The sequence below is a fragment of the Strix uralensis genome, chromosome 16, assembly GCF_047716275.1.
Source record: "Strix uralensis isolate ZFMK-TIS-50842 chromosome 16, bStrUra1, whole genome shotgun sequence".
Classification (NCBI taxonomy): Eukaryota; Metazoa; Chordata; class Aves; order Strigiformes; family Strigidae; genus Strix; species Strix uralensis.
Window position 1 is genome coordinate 19,611,774 of NC_133987.1, and position 24,653 is coordinate 19,636,426.

A 24,653-nucleotide genomic window follows, 5' to 3' on the forward strand; every position below is an offset into this window, starting at 1 on the left:
TTTGAGACAGACAAGAAAAACATTTTCTTGCAATTAGTTTCTCTAGGCTACTTGACTATATTCATCCTAGGGCAAGACCCGGGTTTTCAGGGGACTACCAACTGAATGTGGGAAGTATAGAAAAAGCTGCAGTACTTGCCTCAGGTGGTTTTCTGCTCTACAAGTATGAAAACCAGTGAAAGCTGCATTCCAGTGATGCCACTGTGTTTTGAAATGCTTAGGAAGAAAAAGTATTTTCCCCCACACCTTTTTCCCAGATGGCTGGTTAGGAAGTTATTCTGCTTTTTACCATGTGCAGAACCACATCTTGTGTATTTTGTTGTGTTGAAATTTGTAACAAAACTGTGTGCTACTAATCACACATCCTAATGACTTTAACCTAACTAACCTAACGTAACGAGCAGCTCATCTCCGCAGAACAGACCTTGAAATGTTTGTAGACTGGTCTGTAGAAGTATTCAGGCTGGCTTTGTGTCTTATGCTCTTTGTCTCTGTCTCATATTTGCATGGAGTTTACAAACCTTAAAATACAGGATAGCTGGCTTGGAAATAGCAACGGACACAGAATGACAGCATCAGCATGACTGGGTCTTTGCTTTGCAAGCTTAGAAGGTTTTTTCAGGCTATGCAGTTTTATAACTACCATGTGTGGACTCAGGAAAACTGGCAGGCAAACAGTGAAGTCCGTGTTGTCCAACCATACGCCCTGATGCTCCTTCACACATCTAGGACTCTTTGTTAACAAGTGTTCTTGTGACACATACATTAGTTTTTGTCAAAAACTGATGTGCACAGATGAAATAGGTGTAAGGGGAACAAACCCGAAAGAATTTATCCTCCAAAATCCCAAGCTAACAGGATTTGCTGAGTCCACACCAAGCCTTCAATAAAACAACAAGGATAAGAAAAAAAAGATTACATTCTGCACTCCTCATTTCTTACCTTGCAAACATGCGAAGATCTTCTGGATTTTGGGCAGCAGGGACATTAAGGATAGCTTCCCGCTCATGTTCCAACAAGCTTGCTAGGAGATTCTCCGTCATCCTTTTATTTAGGGGTGAGTCCCCACCAGGTATCAACTCAGCACTAGAATTATCCATGCTAGGGCTTGTCAGAGTCATGTCATCACTACTAGCTATCAGGGGAAGAGAGAAAGAGACACATAATTTTTATATTCCTCAGCATAATGATGCAAAGATTATCAATTCAGGCTGTTTCTATACAGTCTTTCCAAATAATCCCTTCAGATTTGTAGAGCAAAGAAAGTGGCTCTTGAAATGCTACATGTATCTGCAATTAGTCATATGACAACACAGCGATTTTCTCAATGGGAAAGTCAAATGTTTCAACGAAGGCATCAATTTGTGTGGAAAACTGTACTTCTGGAGACCATAAACAGTCCATAAAAAACACTGAAAAGAAAATTCCCAGCCAGCAGTGCTGGAATACCGTGAAGTGGTAACATGAAAAGCCTAACAGCACAGAAGGTGGGAGCAAGCAGAAAGAAAGGCCAAGAAGCAATATCCTCTTGTGAGTGAGCCAGAATAAGCAGATCGCAGACTGATCTGACTCATGTTCCAAGATTTCTGCCCTAATTCATGACTTCTGTAAAGCTGAAAGTTGTACAGAGAATCTCTCTTGATATCCAACCCCAGTAGCATTCTGAGAATGCTCATAGCAGCAGAGACAGGAAAGTTTGGGGATTTCAGCATTGTATGATTTTTACCCCGAAAAAATGTTTTCCTGGAATCACCCTGAAGAATGGCATTGAGGAGATTAAAGAAATCAGGAGACAAACAGAAATCAACCATTTGTGATGAGATTGATTGTGATTGAGAAAGACAGCTGGCTCTGCATCTCCTTAGGTGGCTCTACAGCCCACAGAAATCAATGCTGTTTGAAACAAATTGTCACAATTGTCCTTCTCTCCTGAAAACCAAGGTTCATGCAGTAACAGTGGTGCAGCCAGAGGAACATGGCAGTTACTTTTGAGTATAGCAAGGAAGTAGGAAGTTGCTTCAAAAAAACAGAAGTACCTCTGATACTTTACATGACCAAATGAGAACTTGGCAAATTACAAAGCACTACTTCTTTTTAAAAACAAGAATTTAAGGTCTAATAGCCCTTAGGACTTTCACCAATGCCCAGCTCTAAATTTAAGAAGGGCTGGACCTAATTAGTAAGCACTCCAGCAAAGACAACTTGTTACCAAGGCCTGATTACCCTAGGCATCACTAAGGGAAGCTCTAGAAGTGGGCTGTACTCTGAACAGCAGAGAAAAGTGTGCTCATACTTGGAGAGCCAAAGCTGAGAGCGTTGGGGGTGCTTAAACTTCGGCCTCCAACTCTGGCAGTAAAGGGCATGTCTTCATCTTGGGCTCGGAAATCCTCCTCATTTGGTGGCACCATCAGACAGACATAAGTGTGAAGCTGAATAAGAAGCCGGTGTTGGAGCATCCATATCACCATCTGAATGAGCTGAGTCTGCAGAGTGAGAAATGAGGTATTAAACAACCGTGAAATAAAACACAGGAGGAAAACAATGCACAAAGGTTAAGCTTTGTGACTAAGGAGTCACAAGGAGAAATGCTTTCCCCCACACACAACAGTTTTATCTCTTCTCCAATCATAAAAAGGTGACCAGGCACACACGTTCATCACACCCAAATACTCTGTGGGTGCTCAGGCTGTAATCAAGCCTTTAATGATCAACGTATCTTTATGCAACACTGACCACCACAGCCAGTGTCCTCAAACGAACCAGCCCTGCCCCTTGCCATAGCTCCAGCATTGCCACGTTCTAGCAGAGCAGCTGACTGCCCTCACCACATATGGCTTCAGCCATACAAGCCCACCTGGAGCTGTTCCATCTTCTTTTAACAAAACATGTTTAGTAGGTGCTACAAAAATGGGATAGTCTTCCTTCTGAGAGACAAGGCATGGAAAATGAGTTAACCGGATGCAGGCCCTGATGCCCATAGCCCAACAGCGTGAGCCCTGAGACCAGTTTGCTGGTTTCTACAAAAAGCCCACTAAAATCAGTAATCACCGAAGGGTTAATCCCAGAGTGGTCAGATTAAAGTACAGCTTCCCCCAGAAAGCCAAGGAGAGGGCAGGGTGATGGGGCAGAGCTGAAGCAACCAAGACAGGTGCCCAGAAGTAGAAGCCATTTGCTGTCAGATGAGAAATTGCTGCATAACCAGGGGAGAGACTCTGGAGATCAGAGCCCTGCCAGGACTCAGCGATACAGAAACAGTGCTAACAGCACCAGAAACCTTGGCAAGAGACAGCAGCCTGCTGCTGCCAAGGAGTCCCCTCGCAATGCAAAGGGTTAATATCCCCCATTTGCTCACCATTCCTCTGCAATAATAGGACAGGCTAAGCTTACAAAGGCGTCTGGTTTTTTAGGGTGCAGACAGGCAAGAGTTTCAGGAGCTCCAAGAGATGACGTTCATATTAAACAAACATGTGCAACACCTTTGTATTCCAGCAGCTGAAGACCTGCACAATGTCCCCAGAGCGATGCTGAAAACAGTGGGCAGAGTGAGGGACAAGCGTTTGTAGGTTCTTGACATGGCCTATTTTCAGGAGTTTTGAAGGAGCATTCAAAACACATCACCGTGTCTGAATTTCTGCACAAAAAGCCTTTTCATATCACTGCAGGCAACCCTTCCCATAGCTAATGGCTCTGAAAACACTGATTCACTGACAAAAGCTGTTTGGGGATTTCATAGCAACCAACACTGTTTTGGTGAGAGAAACACATGCAGAATGAGCTCAGACTCTGAGAAGGAAGCTGGCTCTGCTGTATTAATCATCAGGATAACAGGCCAAATCTCAATAAAAGCCCCAAACTGAAGTTCATCAGCCCACATAATTTTCCTTTTTCCATAAATCTTGTAATTCTCAGTTCCTCCTCTGCTATCAAATCACAAAAGAAACATCTTCTGTTTGCAGACAGACCCACACCCTGTCTTTTCAGGGATTACCACTTTTGGGGGCTGAATGGATTTTAATGTTAATACATATTATCTGGGATCGCCTTCAAACATCTTTTTTAGAAAAGCCATAATTCATTTTACATGTTTAATAGAAAATCTAAAGACGAGTAAAGTTGGCAAAAGATACCAAATGCATAGTGCTTTGCTAACATCTGAAATCAGCCTGAAAGAGAGAGGAGGCTTACTCCAGTGATTACGTTGCTAAAAACCTTCCTTCCAAATGCAGGCCTGGATGGAAAGATGTCTCATATATTTTACTTAAATTTCCAACCTGTTGGCACACAGTGATGTCTGATTAGCTAGTTTCACATCAAATGAAAGAGGTCTGCACATTTCACAGCACAAAATAACTCTGGAAAAATCCAAGGCAATTCAAGGAGACAGTAAGACAGGCTCTACCAGACCTGCAGAATCTGCTGGGCAGGGCCTGACCTAGACCAACCTCCACTGGTCACTTTGGTGGTTTCATGAATTAAAATAATAGCCAGTTGCTTTTTTTACAGCTCCATGTGCGTGGAAAGTCTTATCCAACACACTCTAATCCTGCATATGCACCTTCACGTCTACGCTCTTGTGTAAATATCTAGAAAGCCACCCCTGAGCCAGCAGCTGTGGCTCAGTGGAACAAGAAGCCAGGCAAAAGTGGTGTTACTGCTTTATAACTGCCTTTGTGCCATAAGTGGGAGAGCTGGAGATTGGCTGTGACTAACCTGAGAACTAGAGAAAACTGTTCTTCCATACTGAAGTGAGCCTGAACAACCATCCCCAGATAAGAGACAATGATGATCATTGACAGTGTTCTATAGTAAGCTAGACTTCAGTGAGAATTTGGTACCTCTTAAAATCTAGTCCTAGAAAAAAGCCCAAGCAATGCAGCATCCTGCAACTAGCACCATGCCCACAATGGTGTGCTTTGTGCCATCACTGCCAACGCGCCTCACGCCATTTCCACTTTTTTCAGGTTTAAACCTATTTCTTACCAAAAGCAGCAAGTGTTTTCACAGATAAGGTCTAGCAGAAGCTTTGCTAATACATTCTGCTGCTTGTCCTTCTGGACACAAACACCTAATTTACATCCATTCTCCATCTGCTCCTCTTGAGCTCTGATGGAGCTTACAGACAGGTCTGCAGGAGAAGAGGCTTCTCTGCACCATCTGTGCTGTGCTGACTGTTGGAAATGCTCTTCCTCCCTCAGAGATACAGGGTTATCTTCATGCTTGGTCTCAGTCTACTTGATTAGCTGGGCTCGTTGCTGAAGCCAAAAGGGCTGGGAGTAGCTTCCCAGGCAAGGATATACTTCAGTCCCACGACTGCCTCCACTCACTGTCATCATCTGGCATGGCAGGAGTCTATATCCAGCCTTTCTTGGCTGAAACACCAGGACCATGATGGAAATATAAAACAAAACATTTTTTGTTGCTTAATTTAACTAAAAATCAACTCTAAATTTCATCCATATTCTTTACATCCTTCCCGTCTCCCCATGCTGCCTCTTTCCAGTCTGCTGTATGAGGGTCCCGTCTGCTGCAGCATCTGGACCGCTCCGTGCTCGCGGTGCAGCAGGCCCCGGGCAAAGTTAGAGCGTGTTGTCATGCGAGGCAGCACTGAACGGAACGTGTTGGTAACAATACATCGCTTTGTGCTTATTGACAAAAGCAGAGAAGATGTATTAGCTTCTGAAAACACGGGCATTATACGTCAGCCCATCTGGGCAGTTTGGGACAGTCAGAGGAAAGCTCAGCCCCAAGTCTTGGAGGGACAAGATCCAGCATTCATTATTCTCTTCCCTCTGGGAACCAAAGGGAGCGTTTGTAAAACTCTTGAGTAATGTGTTAAATAAACCACATTTCCTGCAAGGACTTTATAAGGCTGTTTTCTTTCCCAGACCTAAAAAGCTGAGGAAAACGCCAAGATAACTGGGACCAGCAACAAGTTCAGGAAAGGGAAGGGAAAACAGCAACCCAGAAGCACTCAATCCTAGCTTGTTTCTTACTACATGACCATAAAATATGAGTTAAAACACAGCCTATTTTGCCTACTGAAGTATATGAGCCCCCTTTCTCCAGTCTGGATTATATAGTTACTTGACACGTGCACTCTTCAAAGTCAGACTTGAGAACTAAGGGCTGCCTTGGCTCAGTAGAACAGCACCTTCAAAGTCGCTGGGGTAAATGGATGTTTGCTGAAATGTATGACCTTTCTTTACCATTCAAACCACGCTATTTTATGAAAATAGATCAGCTAGTAAAACTTCTCCCTACTCTACAGAAAAGAGTCTTTAAAGACCCCCTATTAGTGTAGGACAAAACATTTATTGTCTCATATTGCCATTTTAATCATTAGGTAACAGCTTTGAATTCTCAGCTTAACCACACCCTCCATTTAGGTGTAGAAAGACATATTTTTTTAACTTGCCACACTAAAACCCCCTGATTTTATACCTAGTCCAACTGAATATAAATGCACCTTAACATTACTCCCATACTGCTGCCAACAAAAGCTCCCGTGACTCTTAATGCCTTCCAGATGCCCAGCGGAACAGTCACATTTGCAGTGTGTCTCTCGGAAGACACAACTGCCCATTCAGTATTTGCATGCAGCTCTCCTCCCACTCCCATCCCCTGACATACTTGCTCATTTTCCACCGAGCTGTTACACAAAGCACAGCACGTTTTCCGGATGCATAAGGCAGAGGCCTCATCCACCGGTGCCTTACTCCCAACAGGATGGCCAGACTTATTAAAACAAAAGTGAAAAATTAAACATTATTTTGTTCAGCAGCAGCTGTCATACTTTCCCATCTGTTTTTTTCCGCAGTTATCCTAGCCCCATCAAGGGAGAACTAGATAACTACAATAATAATAACAATGTGCATTGTGATAAAGAGCTAGTGTAGTGAAGGGGATGCAGGGAGGAAACAGGATGTCTAATTCACCTAGGTACACTCCTACCTTATGGGTGGGAAGATCCCTCCTGCTCGTTCCTCAAGGCAGGCTAGAGAGACGTTATAGCTGCTTCTGAAACAGATGAACTAGCTGAGGCCATAATGCACAGATGAGGGAAAGCCACAAGCACTATCCCCTTCTCTTGGTTTGCAAAGAAACTTAGCACAGAGTAGCTGAGTGAAGAAACTTTGATATTGTGCGAAGAAAGCCTTGCACTGAAAAGCAGGTTAAAGCATTCCCATGCCCCAACCGCAGTGCCTAGTACACATACTATCAATGAACGTGTGCCAGCCTAAAGGTTTTAGGTCACCGAGTGTTTCTGTGCTTTCACAGGAGGTTATGAAGGGGTGTGCACCACACTGAACAGCACCAGAGCTCCACTCTGGTGTGCTCTGCAGTCACATCAAGCTGTGCCACGTGTGCGAGAGGAGAGCACAGGGAAGGAACCAACAGTTACAGGCAGCAGGAGGAAGGACGGCTCCTTTGGGGTCAGGGTAGAGGAGATGCAAACTGTCTCTTTTCCAGTAAAAACACTGAAAGGGAAGAGGAGTTCACCTATTGTATCAGCTGGCAGGATCTCCTCACCCCATGGCCGCACCCTGGTGAGATCTAGCACCAGCAGCGTGAGCTAAACTGGCTGCTGTTCAGGACACTGCCAGGCTGCACTGGATTGCTGCAAATCCGGGTGACACCATACAGCACGGTGGAGCTAACAGACAACTCACCACTGGAAAAAGGGGAGAATAGCTTCTGCTTTCCTCACTCACATCCCCAGCTGCAGAAATGCCTCCCTTGTTCAGCCCCAGCCCTGGAGCTTGCTGGATCTCCCCCTGCGCAAATTCCACCTGCTAACCTGGTAGAAAGCTAGTGCAGCTGAAACAAGTGGAGTGAACAGTCAAGCTGGACAGGATCCAGAGCTCTAGCGCAAAGGGAAGAGGGAAAGGAGGAAGGCATGTGTGCACACACCTGAGGGTGGAAAGGAAAACCAGGGCCTCCTCTCAGCAGCACCAAGATATCGTTAGATCAGCTGAGCTGTAGGCATAGGCTTATCCTCATGCTGCTGCAATATTGCTATCCAAGCAAGGCAGGTTAAACACAGAGAGAGGGAAGCTAGCATACAGATTACTGCACAAATAATAAAATCTTTTCAAATTATAAGCACAAGACCACTGATAAATATACAACCACCACAGAGTTCAACTGCAATATACTGCTCATCATCAGGCAAGAAAAGAGATCAAGATGACAGACTCAAGAAGAATTCTGTCTCTAGCATGGGGCACAGCTGAGAGCACTAGTGGTCCTGGCAGACACCTCTCACTAGACATCTCCTGCCTACTTGACAGACAGACACCAAAAACAGCATGTAGACATGCACTCCGTCTTTCAAGACAGTCTTGTCCCTGCTCCGGGTATTGCAGGTTGTTTGTACCTCCTACCAGTCAAAAAATACCACAGCACCCTAAGTATAAAAATGCCAGTGTCACATTTTTTTTATCTACTCAAAGGAATGGAGCAATTCCACCCATGTAACAGTAAGCAAACAAAAATAACTTTGTCCTCTTTCAAATCAAGCAGCACAGCTTTGTATAAAAACAGGAGGAAGAGCTCTTCAACAGCTTTCCTATTTTGTATTGTGGACTTTATTAATGCCTTCCATATCCTCTGCCCATCCAGAAGCACATGCCAAAAGGAGGGAGCCAATCCCATGCTTAAGACAAGAATCAAAGGGGATGGATGCCATGAGACCATAATAGTTTCTGCAGAAAATACAGCCCTTCCCACAGTACTGACCTTCTAGCACGGATGACCTTCAGTAATACGGAGACAGTACAGTCAGCATGATGAAAAGCACAAGATAACAGACCACTAGTGAAAATCTTCAAAGTCAAAAAAACTCCCCACATCCCCTCTTATGTACACAAAGGACAAAATTACAGTGAAAGGTCCCAACTTTTTCAAAGGCAAAACAAATCCAATTTGACAATATTTACAGTTCAGAGTACAGCATTTTTTATCACCGCACAGTGGAACAAAAACCCACCCACATTTCATCAGATTAATTGTTCTATCAACTAGATCTCTGTTAATTACAATTGGAGCCTGACCACTTCAGGACAGGGATTGGATTCGTCTCTCTTAAAAGGCTAGTTCCTAATAAAACAATAATACAAATAGTTCTACATAGGTAAATCAAAGTAGAAGAAAATGTACCGATATGAAAACATCAAAAAACACTCTCTAGTCTAAACTCCCCCAAGAACTGTCACACTTAGCTTTATCAAAAAGAAGCCTGCCCTGACTCAAAACAGCCCACCAGTGTAGGGTGGTCTACTTCATCTTCATGCACATGTCTTGCCAATGCGGCCCCGAGTCTTCTGCAACCACAGTTCTCACCTCCTCTTTTCAGACTGTAGAAGGCACTTCTGTATCACAGCATCACCCTTCCTCCTTCCACACATGCTGAAGGGATGATGAAAACAAGGGGTGCTGTTGACCTTTAGGACCCCACCACAGACAGGTGAGCATCAGAGAGAAGGCGCACACTCTAAAAGAGCCGTTTTAGCACTCCAGCAGCTCTGGCAAACATTGATCGCACACTGTTGTTTCAAGGCATAACTGCAGTAGTAAGTGGCAGAGTCTATTCGTGTATTTCAAACAAAAGTAGGACGTCTGAGAACAACCAAAAGTATTGAAGGAGAAGTATTAAGGCAAGTAATTAATTTTAAAAGGAGTACTGAGAATGTCTCCTGAAGCTACTGCAGCTAGAGTAAAATCAATGCCATTAATTCAGCTTCAATTTCCAGGACACTGATTTGTCTGTAACTACAGAGAAGTACTGACAGAACAGTAAAACTGCTCTTCCCCTGCCTCCCAAGGTGGCAACTGACCAATACATACTATTGGGATTAGACACTACATCATTACTTATCTTTATCTCCGATCATAATCTCTGCCAACCTGTAATTACAACAAATTCTTCTCTCACAATTGTGCCTGTGTGTGCAATTGATGTTAATCTTCTCAATATCTGAACAGTGGCTAAATTCGTATAGCCAGCAAGTTATCAAAGTATGAAGGCTAGCAACAACGCTGCAAGAAATCAGCTAAAGAAATCTGCCTATGCTTCCTTTGCCACAATGAGCTGTGTACAGAGGTCCAGGCTTCTTCATCTGGGAAGAAAACAGTGTCAGCCAGGAGACCTCACATCACTGAGCTCCTTCTTGCATTTCACCAGTTCCCAGAAATGCTGCAAGCCATGATCTATATGTAAGCAAAACAACAGCTCACAAATCCAAACTCCGTATATTGTTATCCCAAATCTGAACGTTAAAATGCTAATGCTGTAACACATGGACTTCTGTTGACTACATGCTGCGTCTACTTCCTCTAACAGCCTTTAAACAATTCCAGTTTCATAGCAAAAGCTAAGTGAATAGACAGTTTGCTTTTAAAACCAGATTGTGAACCTAAAGCAGATGGAATACAATAAAATTAAATGTGATTGTGAGGAATCCACAAACTTGCACTCAGCCCTACTAATTTATGACAGTTTTCAACAGACCAAATGGAGTTTCAGTCTTCCCTACTATATCACTCAAGAAAAAGAAACATTCTGATTTTTCTTTTAGGATTGTGATTTCCTAGCAGAGTATCCACACAACTTCACCTTGAACATCCCCACAGCTTTTTGGCATGTGGATATGAAACAACAAATCATATGGTTAGAAACACAGTAATTGGCAACCTCTAAACCTGCAATTGCAGGTTCCTCACTACGTAACTCCAGAAGCAACACCATTCCTTGCTCTCATTAGCAGGAAAACAAGGGGCTTGCGTACACTCCCCATCTCACCTCCTGAACGGGTGGCGCGAGTGGATTCTTGAACTCTGAGAGTGACACTGGGAGGGAGAACTTGGAAAGCATCGACGGCAGGTTGTGGCCTCGGAACTGACAAGAAAATGCATCTGCTAATGGAGAATAACTACAGAAAAGAGGTAAAGGCAGAAATCAGTTTTATATTGCTGGTCAGCGTAACACTTATCCATTTAAGCATTACAGAAGTGCCAATTCCCAAATGAAATATTCTGTGTGATCTAGAAAAACAGTAAGGATAGTTTATGGCGCTTTCCATCCTGCAAAAGTAAGCAAGAAGCATATGCGCTTTTATCTTGGCATTAACGTTCATGTGAAGGGAATCCAGAGGAGAAAAATAAAAATGATAAAAAGTCTAGACCTGCGCAGTCTCTGATCAAAGGAACAGGGGTTAGGCAGTCAAGACAAGACAGGGATGGGCGGGATAGACACACAATCTTCAATCTTTGCATATGCAAAATGCAGCTGCAAATGTGACGGTTCTTCCTGCCTATGCTGACAGGACAAGCAGTATCACTGATCAGAAGTAAAGGAGAGTCAAGTTAAATATTAGGAAAACTGTCTTTCTTATCATTTCCATCTACAAAAGTCTCTAAGAACAGCACTGCCATATATGACACAGGCACAGTTGTTCCTGAATGACCTCAGGGTCCCTTCCAGCCCTATTTTTATATTTCCATCACAGAAGTTTTGATTTAAAACTATTTTCCTATAACTGAGTTCCAACACACATTCTAAAAACATCTCAAATCCAACACAGAAAGGGTTGCCAATCTTCAGCAGAGCAAAAATACCCACCACTGTCTCCATATTCCTTGCACTGCTGCTGCCTGCTCTCAAAATGGCCGCATCGCCTTCTGTCTGCGAGAAGGGCCTATCAGTATAAAATGCCATCACGTGAAACAACACAACACTGATAGCAACGCTACCCTGATTTGTTACTTTTGATTAAATTAAGGTGATGTGCCAGATACACAGACAGTCCTATGAAACACTCATTTATTTAACTTAATCATGAAGTATGTTGTTTTGTAAATGTTTCCATATCGCTTCAGGTTCATACAGCCTTTCTGATACGGACATTCAGTGAGCAAGCGTACTAAAAATACTAAAAGTAGCTTCACAGGATAAATATTGCTTCCAAGACCCACATCACTGCAGAAGCATATTGATCTGCTGTGATGTTCCTCCCCACCGCACACTGGCTTTGCGAGTTCAGGCACATGTAATGGTCTGTGTTTTGTACAGTCTGAACAAATCCATACGTGAAGAAACATCCCACTCTGTATCCAGTAAGACAGGGAAGGATAGCATATCTGCACTTCTCACCACCTCATTGCTACAGTCACTCATTTTCCTTCTACTTACAGACAGACACTGGCATTTGGAGAAAGCATGTAGACGTTGTTTTCACACAGCGGATAAATAATAATTGCTTTTCCCCAGTAAACGAGATGTGCAGCAAGCTGGAAAACCTGCATTGAGAAAACAGGGAAAAATTAGAGGAGCAAAAGCAAAATTGAAACTCAGCAAGAGTTCCATACAATGACAGAAAAGTCTTGTTTGAGATTAAATGAAAGAAAAATGTTCCACTCTTTCACCCTGCCTTCAGAATAAATTCATGGTTTAATATAACATGTGGCACATCAAAAAGCATTTGACAAGGTTATGAATTTCCAGAGGTTCGCTTCACATTTCTAAGTATTTCCTGCCTTAAAGGAACTTCTTCAATCTGTATCAATAGAAGTTTAGTTACTTTTCATGCCCCAAAAACCTATTTTTGTTTATGCACAAAATGCATTAAGCGCTATACATGAAAAATAAAACAAAAGACTCGACCTCTACTATGACACAAAAATAAAGGAAACCAACCCTGCCTTTTTAATACACTGAGATATTTCAGTAATGAGTTACACAAAGTAGTTTAATATGTTAAACAAGTCAGTGGTTGTTAATGGCTCTGGAAGAGCCACATAAATAGCGTCTATGAGACATAAAATCCAGCCTGTATCATTAGATGCATTTAACTTTGCTTTTTTGTGGAGAACAAAACTACAGAAGCAGTAGGGAATTTCCAGAGTTCATCCCATAGCTATATAACACCAAGCAACACCACAGGCCACTGTAAGCAGACCTGGAAATTTTATTACAAAACAGGATCTTTCCCTTTGAATAAGAGAAGGCCCAGACCTACAACCAGGAGCATGTGAGATGACAAGCCACGTTCTTCTCCACTGTCACACAAAGCATAGATTGCATCCCCGGGTCTGAACCAACCCTGAGAAGTACAGAGTGGCTCCCCCCTCTCCTGTATCATCTAATATCACCATCAGGCCCGACAAGGAAAGGGCCGCAGTGACTGCAGTCCTCCACAGTGGTCTCTCAGTGGCCTCGTGTCTCACGTGATTGCCAGTCTCACTCCCTTCACTGGCATAAACTTCCCTTTTCAAGGGCTCATCACATCACCTTGAGCAATTCAGATTTGAAATCTGGTTGTCAATACTGGAAAGGCATTCAGAAAGAGCTGCTGCCTGGTTCAAAATTTTTGCTGAAGCCTGAAGTAGAGCTTCTTCCCAGCACTCAGCAAAGTCCCAGGGAAGCTCTCCTTTAGGCTTCGGTAAAAATTTTCAGAATAAGGGAAATCAATAGGTAGGTTTGCACAGGCTTTCAGAGCTCTTCAGTAGAAAAGATCTTGGCAGATCCACGGGAAGCAACATATTTGGCCATGGCAGCTGTAAGCTTTCACTTGCATTTTGGCTGCCTCCATTTGCAAGACATCAACGTGGCAGAACCAAGACAGACCACTGTGGTGTAAGTCAAGAGTAGTATTTGTTCTGGTTTTAACTACCTAACAGGAAGGCACAGAGAAGACAGAGCCACTCTTCTCAGAGGGGCACAGAGACAGGACGGGAGGCAACACACACAAGGTGGAAGATGGGAAATTCCCATTAGATATGAGGAAAGTTTTTCACTCTGATGCTGGTCAAACGCTGGACCAGGGCCCAGAGAGGCTGTGGGAGGCACCCCTGGAGGTATTTAGAATTTGAACAGACAAGTTCCTGAGCAGCCTGCTTTAATGGACTTGCTCTGAGCAGTGTGACTCCAGACTTCCAGGCAGCCCTGCTACCCCACAGCAATCTGTGATTCGGATGTGGCTGCAAGACTGTCGAGTGCTGTTGCTGCACCGCTGCCCTTCATTTCTCCAACCTTTCCCCACGCTCTAAGGCTCACGCTTTCTCTGTGCGCTCTGCTCACACCAAGAGAACTGACGTGCTCACGTACCACAGAAACCCGCTGGCGCACAGAAAGAAAACACCTCGTGATTTAAAAGAATTTCAGCTGCCGCTGACAGTTCCCCGTACCTGCAGCAACGCTAAGTCAGCATCTTGAGCCAGTTGCTGCAAATTCTTCACAGCAGAGGTAGTTTTAATTACTCTCACCAGGGCAGGAGAGCAGTCCAATGGGAGCTCATTAAGCAATGACTTCTCATCATTTAAAAGTAATAAGGCATGGTAAGGCCTGCAGAAAAATAGAATACATTTGCACAGTAAACTGCAGTTTTTCCCAAAGGCTGTTATTGCCAGACCATGATACCTGGGGTCAATCTACTGGTAAAAAATAGCTTCTAATATCATTCTTTTGCTGTAAGTGGGTTCAGAATAAGCTTATTTTTATGTCACAAAGTAAGATGCTCCCTATAAAATGGGGATAGAGGGCTATATGGTAACTGGATGCCCCAGTGACTAGATAAAAAAAGACTGCACTGTGCTGACGTGCAATTAAGCCTGGAGAACTAGTCTGAAAACTGCTCATCTGCATTACTGAAATACAGAATAGAGTAGAAGAAAGGAAGAAAGCAAAAGTTAGTTACTTTTGCAGGTAAAAAGCTATAAACCTGGAATGCAGGACTAAGATATCACAGGGTCTGGGGTCTCTTTCTTCTAAAAGCAAAATTACTTCTGGGTCAACAGATTAAAATGAACACACAACTCCTCTGACTGGAAACAGCACAGACCTCTCTTGCAGCATCACCTCAGTACAGCCACCTAATATTAACACATGTTAACACAAAAGCTGTGGTTTCACACCGCCACGTATACAGCAGCATCATGGTACCACGGCATCAGCTTCAGGGAGTCCTGTATCAGTCCGTGCCCCCACCACTGCTACAGCTCAGTGTCACTTCATCCTCCCAGGTGTGCCAGCACAGATATTTGCAGCACCACACTTGGAACTGGAAGGACTGGCCACACTCTGAAGGACAGAGCTTGCTCTTACCTGATAGATTTCAGGCTTCTCTCAATTGCTTCAGGGGGTATAAAGTTTGTGGCAACATAATGGATTTTATGAGGCAAGCAGAAACTCACTTCCAGCCAGTTGTTGATATGTAAACGGACCACCCCTGTTGTGCAGAGACTAAAACAGGAAGAAAATAAATACATTTACCATGTATAACAAATGAAAACAGTGGTCCAGATTCACCCCTGCACAGGACAAGAAAAGACTGAATGTACCTTGTCTATCCCCAGACTGGCTAAGGACCAGCTGATTCATAGCTGCAAGGGCTTCCTTAACTTGTACTTACAGAGCATTATCCCCTATGAGTCTTTGGGGGGATGTGAAAGGCTTCACCCAGTGATCTTCTGCTCCCTCTGCTCTTAACATTGCAGCAGTATCTCAAGTTAAAAGAGTTTCTTGAAGATCTACTACAAGGCACTGGAAAATTCCCTAGACCAGAGCTGCAAAGGACAAGATGAATTGGGCACAATGTTTTAACCTCCAATTTCCATCTTCCTCTCCAAGGAAAAAGAAAAGGAGATGTCTGTACTGGGCAAGGGGTGTTATGAGCAGCACATTTCCACAATAATGGACTCCTTCGGTTCTGCTCTTTCCTACTAACCTACTCCTGCTTGTCACACACATGCTTGTTAAATGCTTTCTTCATTCTAGGAAACCACAGGGACCAAGCTAAGCCTTTAAGCTGACTTCAGACACCAGGGCTGGAGTGGAAGTGATGGACATCTCAGGAATGACAATAAAGTCTGACCCTCATGTTCAGCCTGAAAGCAACTATAAGCCTCTTTTACTGAAAAAACCCAGAAAGCTGGGAGATTAGAGCACAAATGTGATTCAGGTAGTTCTACAGAAGTCTGTAAATCTAGACAACAGACGAAATATACCAGTATATTTCATCTATCACCTATAGATGAAATATACTATATTTACTTAAACATGAGTAAAGATACCATAAGGGTAACATACCACAAGGAGCTAAGCAAGCACCACCTTGCAAACCTTCACAACACTGCCCAGGGAACAGCTTTGCTCAAGGCAGTGGGACTGAACAGGGAGGAAGAGGCAAGGCCCACCACATATTTTCAGGTATACTGAGTTAGGAATACATATAAACTTGCAAATCAATCTTAAGCAACAGCTAATGTGTCTACACTGGAGAGCTGAATTTCTCAGTATGTCCTTTGATTTTAAACTTTGTTCCAAAAGAACTTTTTGGGGCCTAAAATAAAATTTCAAAGTTTGCACTCTGAAAATTCCAGTCTGAATTTCAAATTCAAGTGTGTTGAGACTCGTAATATGACTTTTGTGTCCTTAACACCCACGAATTTCCCCTCTACACAAAACAGATTTTAAAACATGCCAGGAACAGGCCAGGAGCAGATAAGTGTCTTGGAAACTCTTTATGTGGTGATTTAAACATTTATACCTAGCATTCAACCGTAGGCCACAAACTAACATGCTCTTTTTCAAGTTCATCTGGTTGTATACAGGGATTAGAAAGACCTGAAAATTCAGCTTTAAAACAAAAACATTGGGTAGCTTTGGCTGCCAGTGTAACTATTCACCAAACCACAACAGAGTGATGAGAGAGCCAACACGATCCCATCCTGCCCCGTGCATGATCAGACTCATTAGGGAAAATCTCACTGCAGACAATGCTTTTCAAAAGCAAAGGCCATGGTTTTGTTCTCAAATCTGGCACTGACCTCTGAAAAATAACAGATCTTTCAAGTTGCAAATGGAGTAGGTACTATGTATGTTTTCCTTTTTTTAAAAGGAACTGAAAGGATGAATCCACTGTCTCTCTGGCACTACCACCTCACATCTGATCAGAGGCTCCAAACCCTGAAGGAACATGCAAAGCACAGCAAACACCTCTGCTTTTCTTGCATTAAATGCTGCAACTCCAGTAACACTGCTTGTCCCACCAGACTTACACCAACTGACAGATAAAGCTGGATTCTCTCAAAATACATCAAGGTAAAGGCATCCTGAAGCAGCAGTTATCCACACTATCTACCGGGCCAAATACCCACAGGAGAAAACATGACAATAAATGAACAGAACATGTGAGTTAAGAGACTACCTGAAAGCTATCAGGGTTGTTAAAACAGGTTACCAAAAAGAAGCAGAGGTACATGAAAACATGAAACACTTGCAAGGATATCTTCCCTTTAACATTCAGGAAACAGAAAAAAAATACAGTTGGTTCCTTTCATTCTTTGGTCCAAGTGCACTAAGGCAGAAGCTTTAATTACATAATTATACTCTCCTCAGCATAATTTTGTCTACAGTGCACTATACAAGAGCCTAGAATTAAAGACAACAAGAAAACCAGTTTTCAGTTCTGATCTGGATCTTAATTTCATTCTTCTACATTTGCATTCAACTGTGCAATTTCAAGCCTTTATTATAGCTTTATGTACATGATTTCTCCTTCACCTGCCCCTCCTTGAATGGAAAATAATTTAAGTTTCTAATAATTTGACAAGGAATAAGCTACATCCTCCAGCAGCAATGTATGCGACTGCCCTTAACAGCCAACAGAGTTAAATAATTTCACCAATATATACACAAAGATTCATGCAACATGAAATACAGTCAAGTCACAGAAAGTGAAGTTCAGACCCACACTTGTCTTCATTTTTACAGATTCCCCTATAAGTCACCTATTTAGCAAGCTTTTTACTGTGAGCCTCACAAACCTCCACGAGTTGCCCCAAGCTTTTTGGCTGGGGACCAGCAGACCCAGAAGCCACCTTCTTTTATGGGCAGAAGCAGAATGGCAAAAACCAGCAACAGAAGAGAATACCAAGAAAACAAGTTTTCAAAGTCGCATCAGAGAGTCACCTAGCTCCAATTCTACTTTATTATCCTTAACCAACTAAAACTGTGGAGCAAAGAGTCCAGGCTGCATTGCACGCTATGAACCTCAGGGACACAGTTTAAGTAGCTCCTGATAGGAAACCCAGAATTGCAAAGATTCAAAAGTGAAGTAGGTACACCAGGAGTTTACAGAAGGCTCTCTGTTGTTCTTTGCTCATTTCCTAACCACTCTTCACATTTTATGAGAATTTTTTGTGGTGTTACTGTACCCTGAGCTTTTTCACCGAGTTGACATTTTCACTGAACTACCTGATGTAATTCCAAAAACTCTTTTCACAGCAGTTAGGTACTATATAAGGGTTGTTTGGCTTTACACGCATTACTTTTCATCTATCTATAGGGAATTTCATCTGCTGTTATATCACTTAACTGGTATCCAGAGACCTTGCTGCAACTTTTCCTTCTTCCCCCAGACTTCAAGAGTAACTGGGCAAAAATAGCTTCATTTCCCATACTCTAACTGGCTATTAAACCTCAAAGACATCTCATTTTACCCCATGAACACTTAGTTTTAACATTTTTTTTTTAAATCTCTGATTAGATAATACATGATGAGCGATACTGAGGGATACATGGTGAGGGATTAGGATACTGAGAGGGGATATCATAGTCTAAAACTGAGACAGGGAGAAGTAAATAGGAAAAAAGCTGTTCAATGTCTCTCCATTGTAAGACCTATGAGATATCTCATGATACTAGAAGAAACAAAGTTCAGAACAAATAGAAAGAAACACAGAAACTAGTTAAGCCATGGACCTCCTTATCAGAGGATGCTGTGGTTGTTAAATATTTACTCTGGCTCACAGGATTGTGGAGTAATTCCGGGAAGTGAGATCAGCTGAAGGCTGTTGAATATACAGAAACCACCTCCAGAGCTGCAGGAAGCTGGGGAACATTTTTTGGAATATCACTGCTCTTTTGCTCTATTATGCTCTGCCCTGAACAGCAACTGTGAGCCACTGCCCCAAAATGGGAACCCAAAAGCTGGCCAGTATCTCACAGAACTGCAGCCTTCTTTTTCATAACTATTGGCAAAACAAAGACAATCCCACCTGATATTCAATAAAAGGATTATGAATTTTTACATATGCACACCTCATTTTATGTCAATCCTATTTATATCAGAAATTAATAATAAGTTTTCTAGTTTGGTGAAGACGAGCTTGTAGCTTTGGAGTTTGTTTATTTTTGTTAGAGGTTGTGACTACTTAGAGCTTTGAAATTATTTCACATTTCCTTGTAAAGGACACATTGCCCATCCTTTGATAAGTAACTGTAGTTGGGTTTATATTTTACAGTACAGCCACACAAATTATATCTAATAATTCATTAGGTCTCATATAATTATTCCACTTCTCCCTGAGCTGCTGACATAGGCTAGATCTACCAGTCAGTTCAAATCCCACTGGGCTAAAAATGTATAAAGGCTCTTTGTGTATTAAAAAGAAGAAACAAACAATCCAATCCTCCCCAAAAACCTCCCCATACTTTCACTTCTATTCCAATATAAAGCTAAGAGAACTTTGCTAAAAACAGCAGGCAGTTAGCTAGTATCAAGCTAACATATTATATGCAGTTGCAGATAAAACTTGGTGAAAGCTGTCTTAATTCCCTAAATTGAACACTGGCTTAAAAGAGACACCCACTGCAACACTGGTAAATTTTTCAGTGCTGGAGATACTGGCAACTGGACTTTCTTAGTCCTAAAGCCATTGCTTTTTGTTCCACACCAATGCTGGAGTTTGGGGACAAGCTGAACGAAGACTATTTTAATCTATTTTCTGAACTAATTAAAAAGAAACATTCTAGTTTTCTCCATTCCTTTTCTCTAAAAAGGTCCCAGGAACTAGATGTTGATTACCTCTAAACTGTCAGTTTATTAACACTCCATTAACTATAGCCGCAATAGTGTTACAGTCAAGATGACCTGGCTATTGTTCCCGCGTTATAAAATACAGGCATTTCATTCAAAACGCAAGGGACATTTTGAACTATAAAAAGATTCATACACTCATGGTTTTGCACAAACCAACTTGCTAAGGGACATGTTGGGTCTTGCCTGAAATACCTCAGCACCATCTACAGGAAACCAAGGGCTCGACAGCACCTCTGGAGCAACCCTGATCATTGGAGAGGCCTTTGACTGGAATTGCAGACACCAGCAGACACTGGGAAATGCTAGCTTGAGCGCTGCGTTCCCATCTGCAATTCAAAGTGCTCCCTCCACTTTACTGTGCTGTTCCCCTATGCCAAAGGCTATGCCAGAAATCTCTGTAAATTTAAAACAGCACATTGTCACTGCATGCATTTGAACACTTCCCAGCAGTCTTTTCTCCTCTAAAAGAAACAGACCAGATCTTTCAATCTTTCCTCTTAGGTCATTCACACTCCTCCACACTCTCTAGGTGGCCCAAATCCTTCTCGAAATGTGATGCCCGAAACTGGATACAATATTTATTACAGCAGGGGCTTTACAATCCTGAGTGGGATTGGTTCCTATCTTACAGACAAGACTTTTATTTTATGCATTCTTGTCTACTTGCTTTTCCTGCAACCCCATGTCACTTGTGACTAACGCTCATTTCATAGAAGACCACACAGACTTCACTCCAGAGTTGTTGCCACACAGGAATTCTTCATCTTGGAGTTGCAAAATAAAAATCCTATTTCTAGACCATTTCTTCTACCTTACCAAAAATTAATTTTAATTCTACGCCTGCCTGGCAAGGTGCTGCTGCCTCTCTCAACTGATCTGATTGCAGATGAAATAAGCATGTTTCCTATTCTCTCATATGAAGCATTAATGGAAAAATACCACAGAACACCACCTTACCACCCAGCCAGCTGTTTATTCTTCAAATAGAGCTTTCCAACCAAATGCATAGATATTTTTTTATCAACACCTTATTTCTTATATCAGCTTATGACAATGTCACGTAAAAGTGTCAAAATCTAACTTGCACCACTTCTCCCCTGCTCTCAATGACTAAATGAGGAAGACACTGATTGATTTTACATCTTGGGGGCAGCACCAATGTGTGTTTCTCCGTGGTCAGTCTATTCCTCCTCATGTCATGGAAGGGTTGTCTTAGCACACTCCAATAGCTTGGGCCACATGTTCCTCCAGTCACTGCTAAATGCCACAAGATGTCACTGTGTCACTAAAATGTTTGGAAGCATTTTAGGGTTTGCCCAGTCACAAAGACATAGCCCTAGAGGAACAGAAAAATCTAAGTAGTAGGTCAAGTTTAGTATTAGCATTACAGGCTACATAAAAAGTGCCTTAGTTTAAGCTTTAGTATGTTGTTTCATGTTGTTTATCAAGTATCAAACAACATACAAAATTCCTTCCAAACAAGCTGAAATTCACAGCTCTTGAACATAGCAAAAACCAGCTTATTAGAAGTTTTCTTAATGTGCTTTGCAATCGTTACATTATTTAGGCTCTCGGTGCCTTACCTTACAGGGCTTTGCAATTATTCCCTTTGTACAAAGGGAACCGCAATCTAGGGAGGCTAAAGGGTCTGTCTGATGTCATACAATGTGCTCTACAGTCAAAGAGCTCCAGAGTAATTCTCCCAAGGCCTGACAAGCACCCTAATCAAGGGGCAAATCATCTCCCTCCCCACCAAAACCTTCTGTGCTCCCTTGTCAAGGTCTTTCGCCAAGCACGTATCCCGAAGCGAGGGGTCTGCCTCGCCTGAGGAGCCCGCACTGACAAGCTGTCAGAGCAGAAGTACGCCGGAGGAAGCTGGTGCCAGCTCCTGCTGAAATTCAACACTAACTCCACACTCCTTTGAAATCCTTGCCAGAACTTTTAATCCAGTCAAGAAACAGCATGTTACACTTTTCATTCGGCTGAAAGTCTCACCACCTAATCCAAATTTACTGTCCAGACATGCACAGTGTAACCAAATGAAGCCAGGGCAGTATCTGACTTGCCATCAGTGCTAGGTGCAGCATTTTTCACTTGGCTGCAGGTTTAGAGCATTTCTGCAGCAGTATGATATTCATATTACAACACTTTCCAATTCTACGATTCACTTGTCATTATGTGTGTCTGTGCTAAGGATGAAAATAATAATTCTTAAAGCTGTGACAAACGTCACCAACTTTTAAGAACCATAACATATCCAAAGGGAGACCAAGGTAATGATTAGGATAGCAATTCTGCAAACATTTTGCCTGGCAAGCTAGGTCTGAAACACAAATCCCAATGAGTCAACAGCATGAAGAGGTGGATAACATCGTCTCAGTGAGAAGCAATATACTGTGAGCTAGGAAGAAAATCCCACTTACCTGTCATATGTCTCTTTGAGATCTCTGGCCAGTTTGCACTTGGGTAGGATGTGACGAAAAGGTGACTGGGGCCCTTCTGTGGCTATGGAAAATTTCAAAACAAGAAAGCAAACAACTGATTTCGAAGCAAAGAGTCTCCTCTTCCCATGCTACGTACCAACCAGTATCTTAGGGACAGAATCCATAGCTTTTCAATCTACAATTATCTTTCAAAGCTTTTACAATAAGTCATGTGTTAGAATAATAATAGTGAATTATTGCCAACTTGTCCTAAACCTCAACTCAGTTAAGCACATGTAACTGTGAATTTGACAAGTGATGATTTTAAGTGCTTTTAGTTTTATACATCAGTTTTAATTTTTAATGCTTGCAGCAAGATGATGCATCACTGTCAGATAGAGTTCACCTTAAATAGTGCACGTTATTATAGTAAACTGCTCTGAAATACAGTCTATAAAAACACTCTGTAGCTGTTTGCTAGCTATGGTAACAACACATAAGAATAAATTTTCCACACAAGAAGTATGGTGACTCAGCACACAGCATTAAAGCATGGGAAACTTGCTCTAGGTTGGGTGAAGCAGGCTATGTATGAGTTCTTCCATCTCAGCCTGAGAAGAAGATCCAAATGTGATGGTTCAGCGCACATTCTCCAGTGATGGCGCTGAACTGAGCTAGTAAGGAAAGTAAAGAAGCTACTTCACTTCTAAAGCTGACATCTCTGCATAGGGATAGTGATCTTGGATGAGGTAAAATGCCATCAAAGGCTGTCAGAATGCTAAAGAGCACCAGAACTTGTTCATACTGATCCCAGCCACAAAAGAAGTAAGAAGGCACAATCAGCACTTTTCTGAAAATGTGCTCCTGGACAAACATATTCCTTCACAAAGCTAAGCTCAGCACTCACTTTCTGACATGGCAGACACTTCGTCCTGAATAGCTAAGATCAGCTTGGCCTCCCTGGTCAGGTATTGGCAGCGGCGTTCCTCATGCTGCAAGACAATGGCGATTCTCCGGGAGAGGTTGTGTAAGCAGTTTATCACGGATGGATCTGCATTGGCCTGCAGGCAACACAGAAAAGAAACAGGTTGGTCATTCAGCCACAATCACATATATGGAACTGCAGTGATGCATAAGTAGTCAAAATAATTATCTTCAGTAGATACCGAAAGTCAGCCTCTGATAACTGGCAAAAGAAAGGAATTTTCTCCAGCAGCAGCAAAGCAGAAGCTCAGAGATGTCCAAAGGTAAAGAGAGGACTCAAGGATTTCTGAGCTTGTCTATGTGCATCAAATGAACACAGCACCTGGAGTATGATACTCTCATCTGGTTTATTTTCTCCAGTTGTTAACGGGCCTTCCACTAGAGAGACCAATTTCACACAGTGAGAAAAGAAAGTGTCAAGCTATTTGAAAAGGTGAAATATTATGATGTTCAAGTTAAAGTCCCTGGGAGTGTAAGGACTGCAGTGCCTTTAACATAGCCCGTTCACTCCATGCTGCTATACTGCTGTTTGTCTTCTATACTGACAAGACAGTAACTAGGTAAGAATTACCAACACACGATCAACAATTTGATCCCAAACCGAAATGAATTTGGATTTACGCTCCCAAACATTTCACAAATATGGCTTATTGCTAACACTGCATTCGTGCAAGTCCCAGAGTGAAAGTGCTGGAAAAATCTATCGTGTAAGTACAGCTGACGGGGGGGGGGGGGGGGGGGGGGGGGAACGACGACTTGGTGGCTCCAGTCTGAGTAAGCAGCTGCTTCTTGTTTGTTAAGACATTTAAAGGAATTTACAGTTCTAGCAAGCGATAACTTGGCATGTAAACCAGCAAACCATGAGTCATCATTTTTTGATTCCACTGTTCTTGCTGAGTCACGACACGTTGGTAACCCTGAAGCTTAAACACAGCAGGATCAGTGCTGATTATAGCATTTGGGACTTTGCCTGCTCTGTCTGCCCACTGCAGATGGACTCTCATCTTTATCTCTTTATGCCTCCACCCACCCTCTGCAGCGCACTACACCATGCTAGGAGAAAATTTCCACTTGCCTCTTGCACAGCACTTTCCAGAAACTTGACAGCTCTCTATGAACTAAGAGTGTTTCACTTGGCAAATATGAGTTAGTGCTGCATTACACACACAATTACATCAGTATCATCACATTGCCAAAATGCAAAAGGAAGTAAGTTTTCCTAGGAGAACCACTAGAAATTACATTCTAGGAAAATGTAGGCTAGATAATAGTCTTCATTGCACTTCACCAAGCTCTTGCAATATTGTGAATGAAAGAGCACTGGTTTCAACACTTCTGCTTCCACATGACTCAATGTGCATGAATG

At 42.5% G+C, this 24,653-nt stretch overlaps 1 protein-coding gene across 10 annotated transcripts in view; it reads right to left on the minus strand.

Moving 5' to 3' along the window:
- The window catches only part of NPRL3 (NPR3 like, GATOR1 complex subunit), a 45,377-nt gene that overhangs the window by 5,119 nt on the left and 15,605 nt on the right, over positions 1-24,653 (minus strand). For 7 of the 10 annotated variants that reach the window (XM_074886004.1, XM_074886003.1, XM_074886000.1 and 4 more), the window contains 8 exons: positions 23,211-23,364; positions 22,304-22,385; positions 15,101-15,238; positions 14,185-14,341; positions 12,191-12,297; positions 10,802-10,931; positions 2,294-2,483; positions 943-1,135 (listed from right to left, as the gene is read on the minus strand). In XM_074886004.1, the coding sequence (XP_074742105.1) occupies positions 943-1,135; positions 2,294-2,483; positions 10,802-10,931; positions 12,191-12,297; positions 14,185-14,341; positions 15,101-15,238; positions 22,304-22,385; positions 23,211-23,364 (1,151 nt within the window). The other 3 variants (XM_074886006.1, XM_074886008.1, XM_074886007.1) reach the window with 3 other exon arrangements.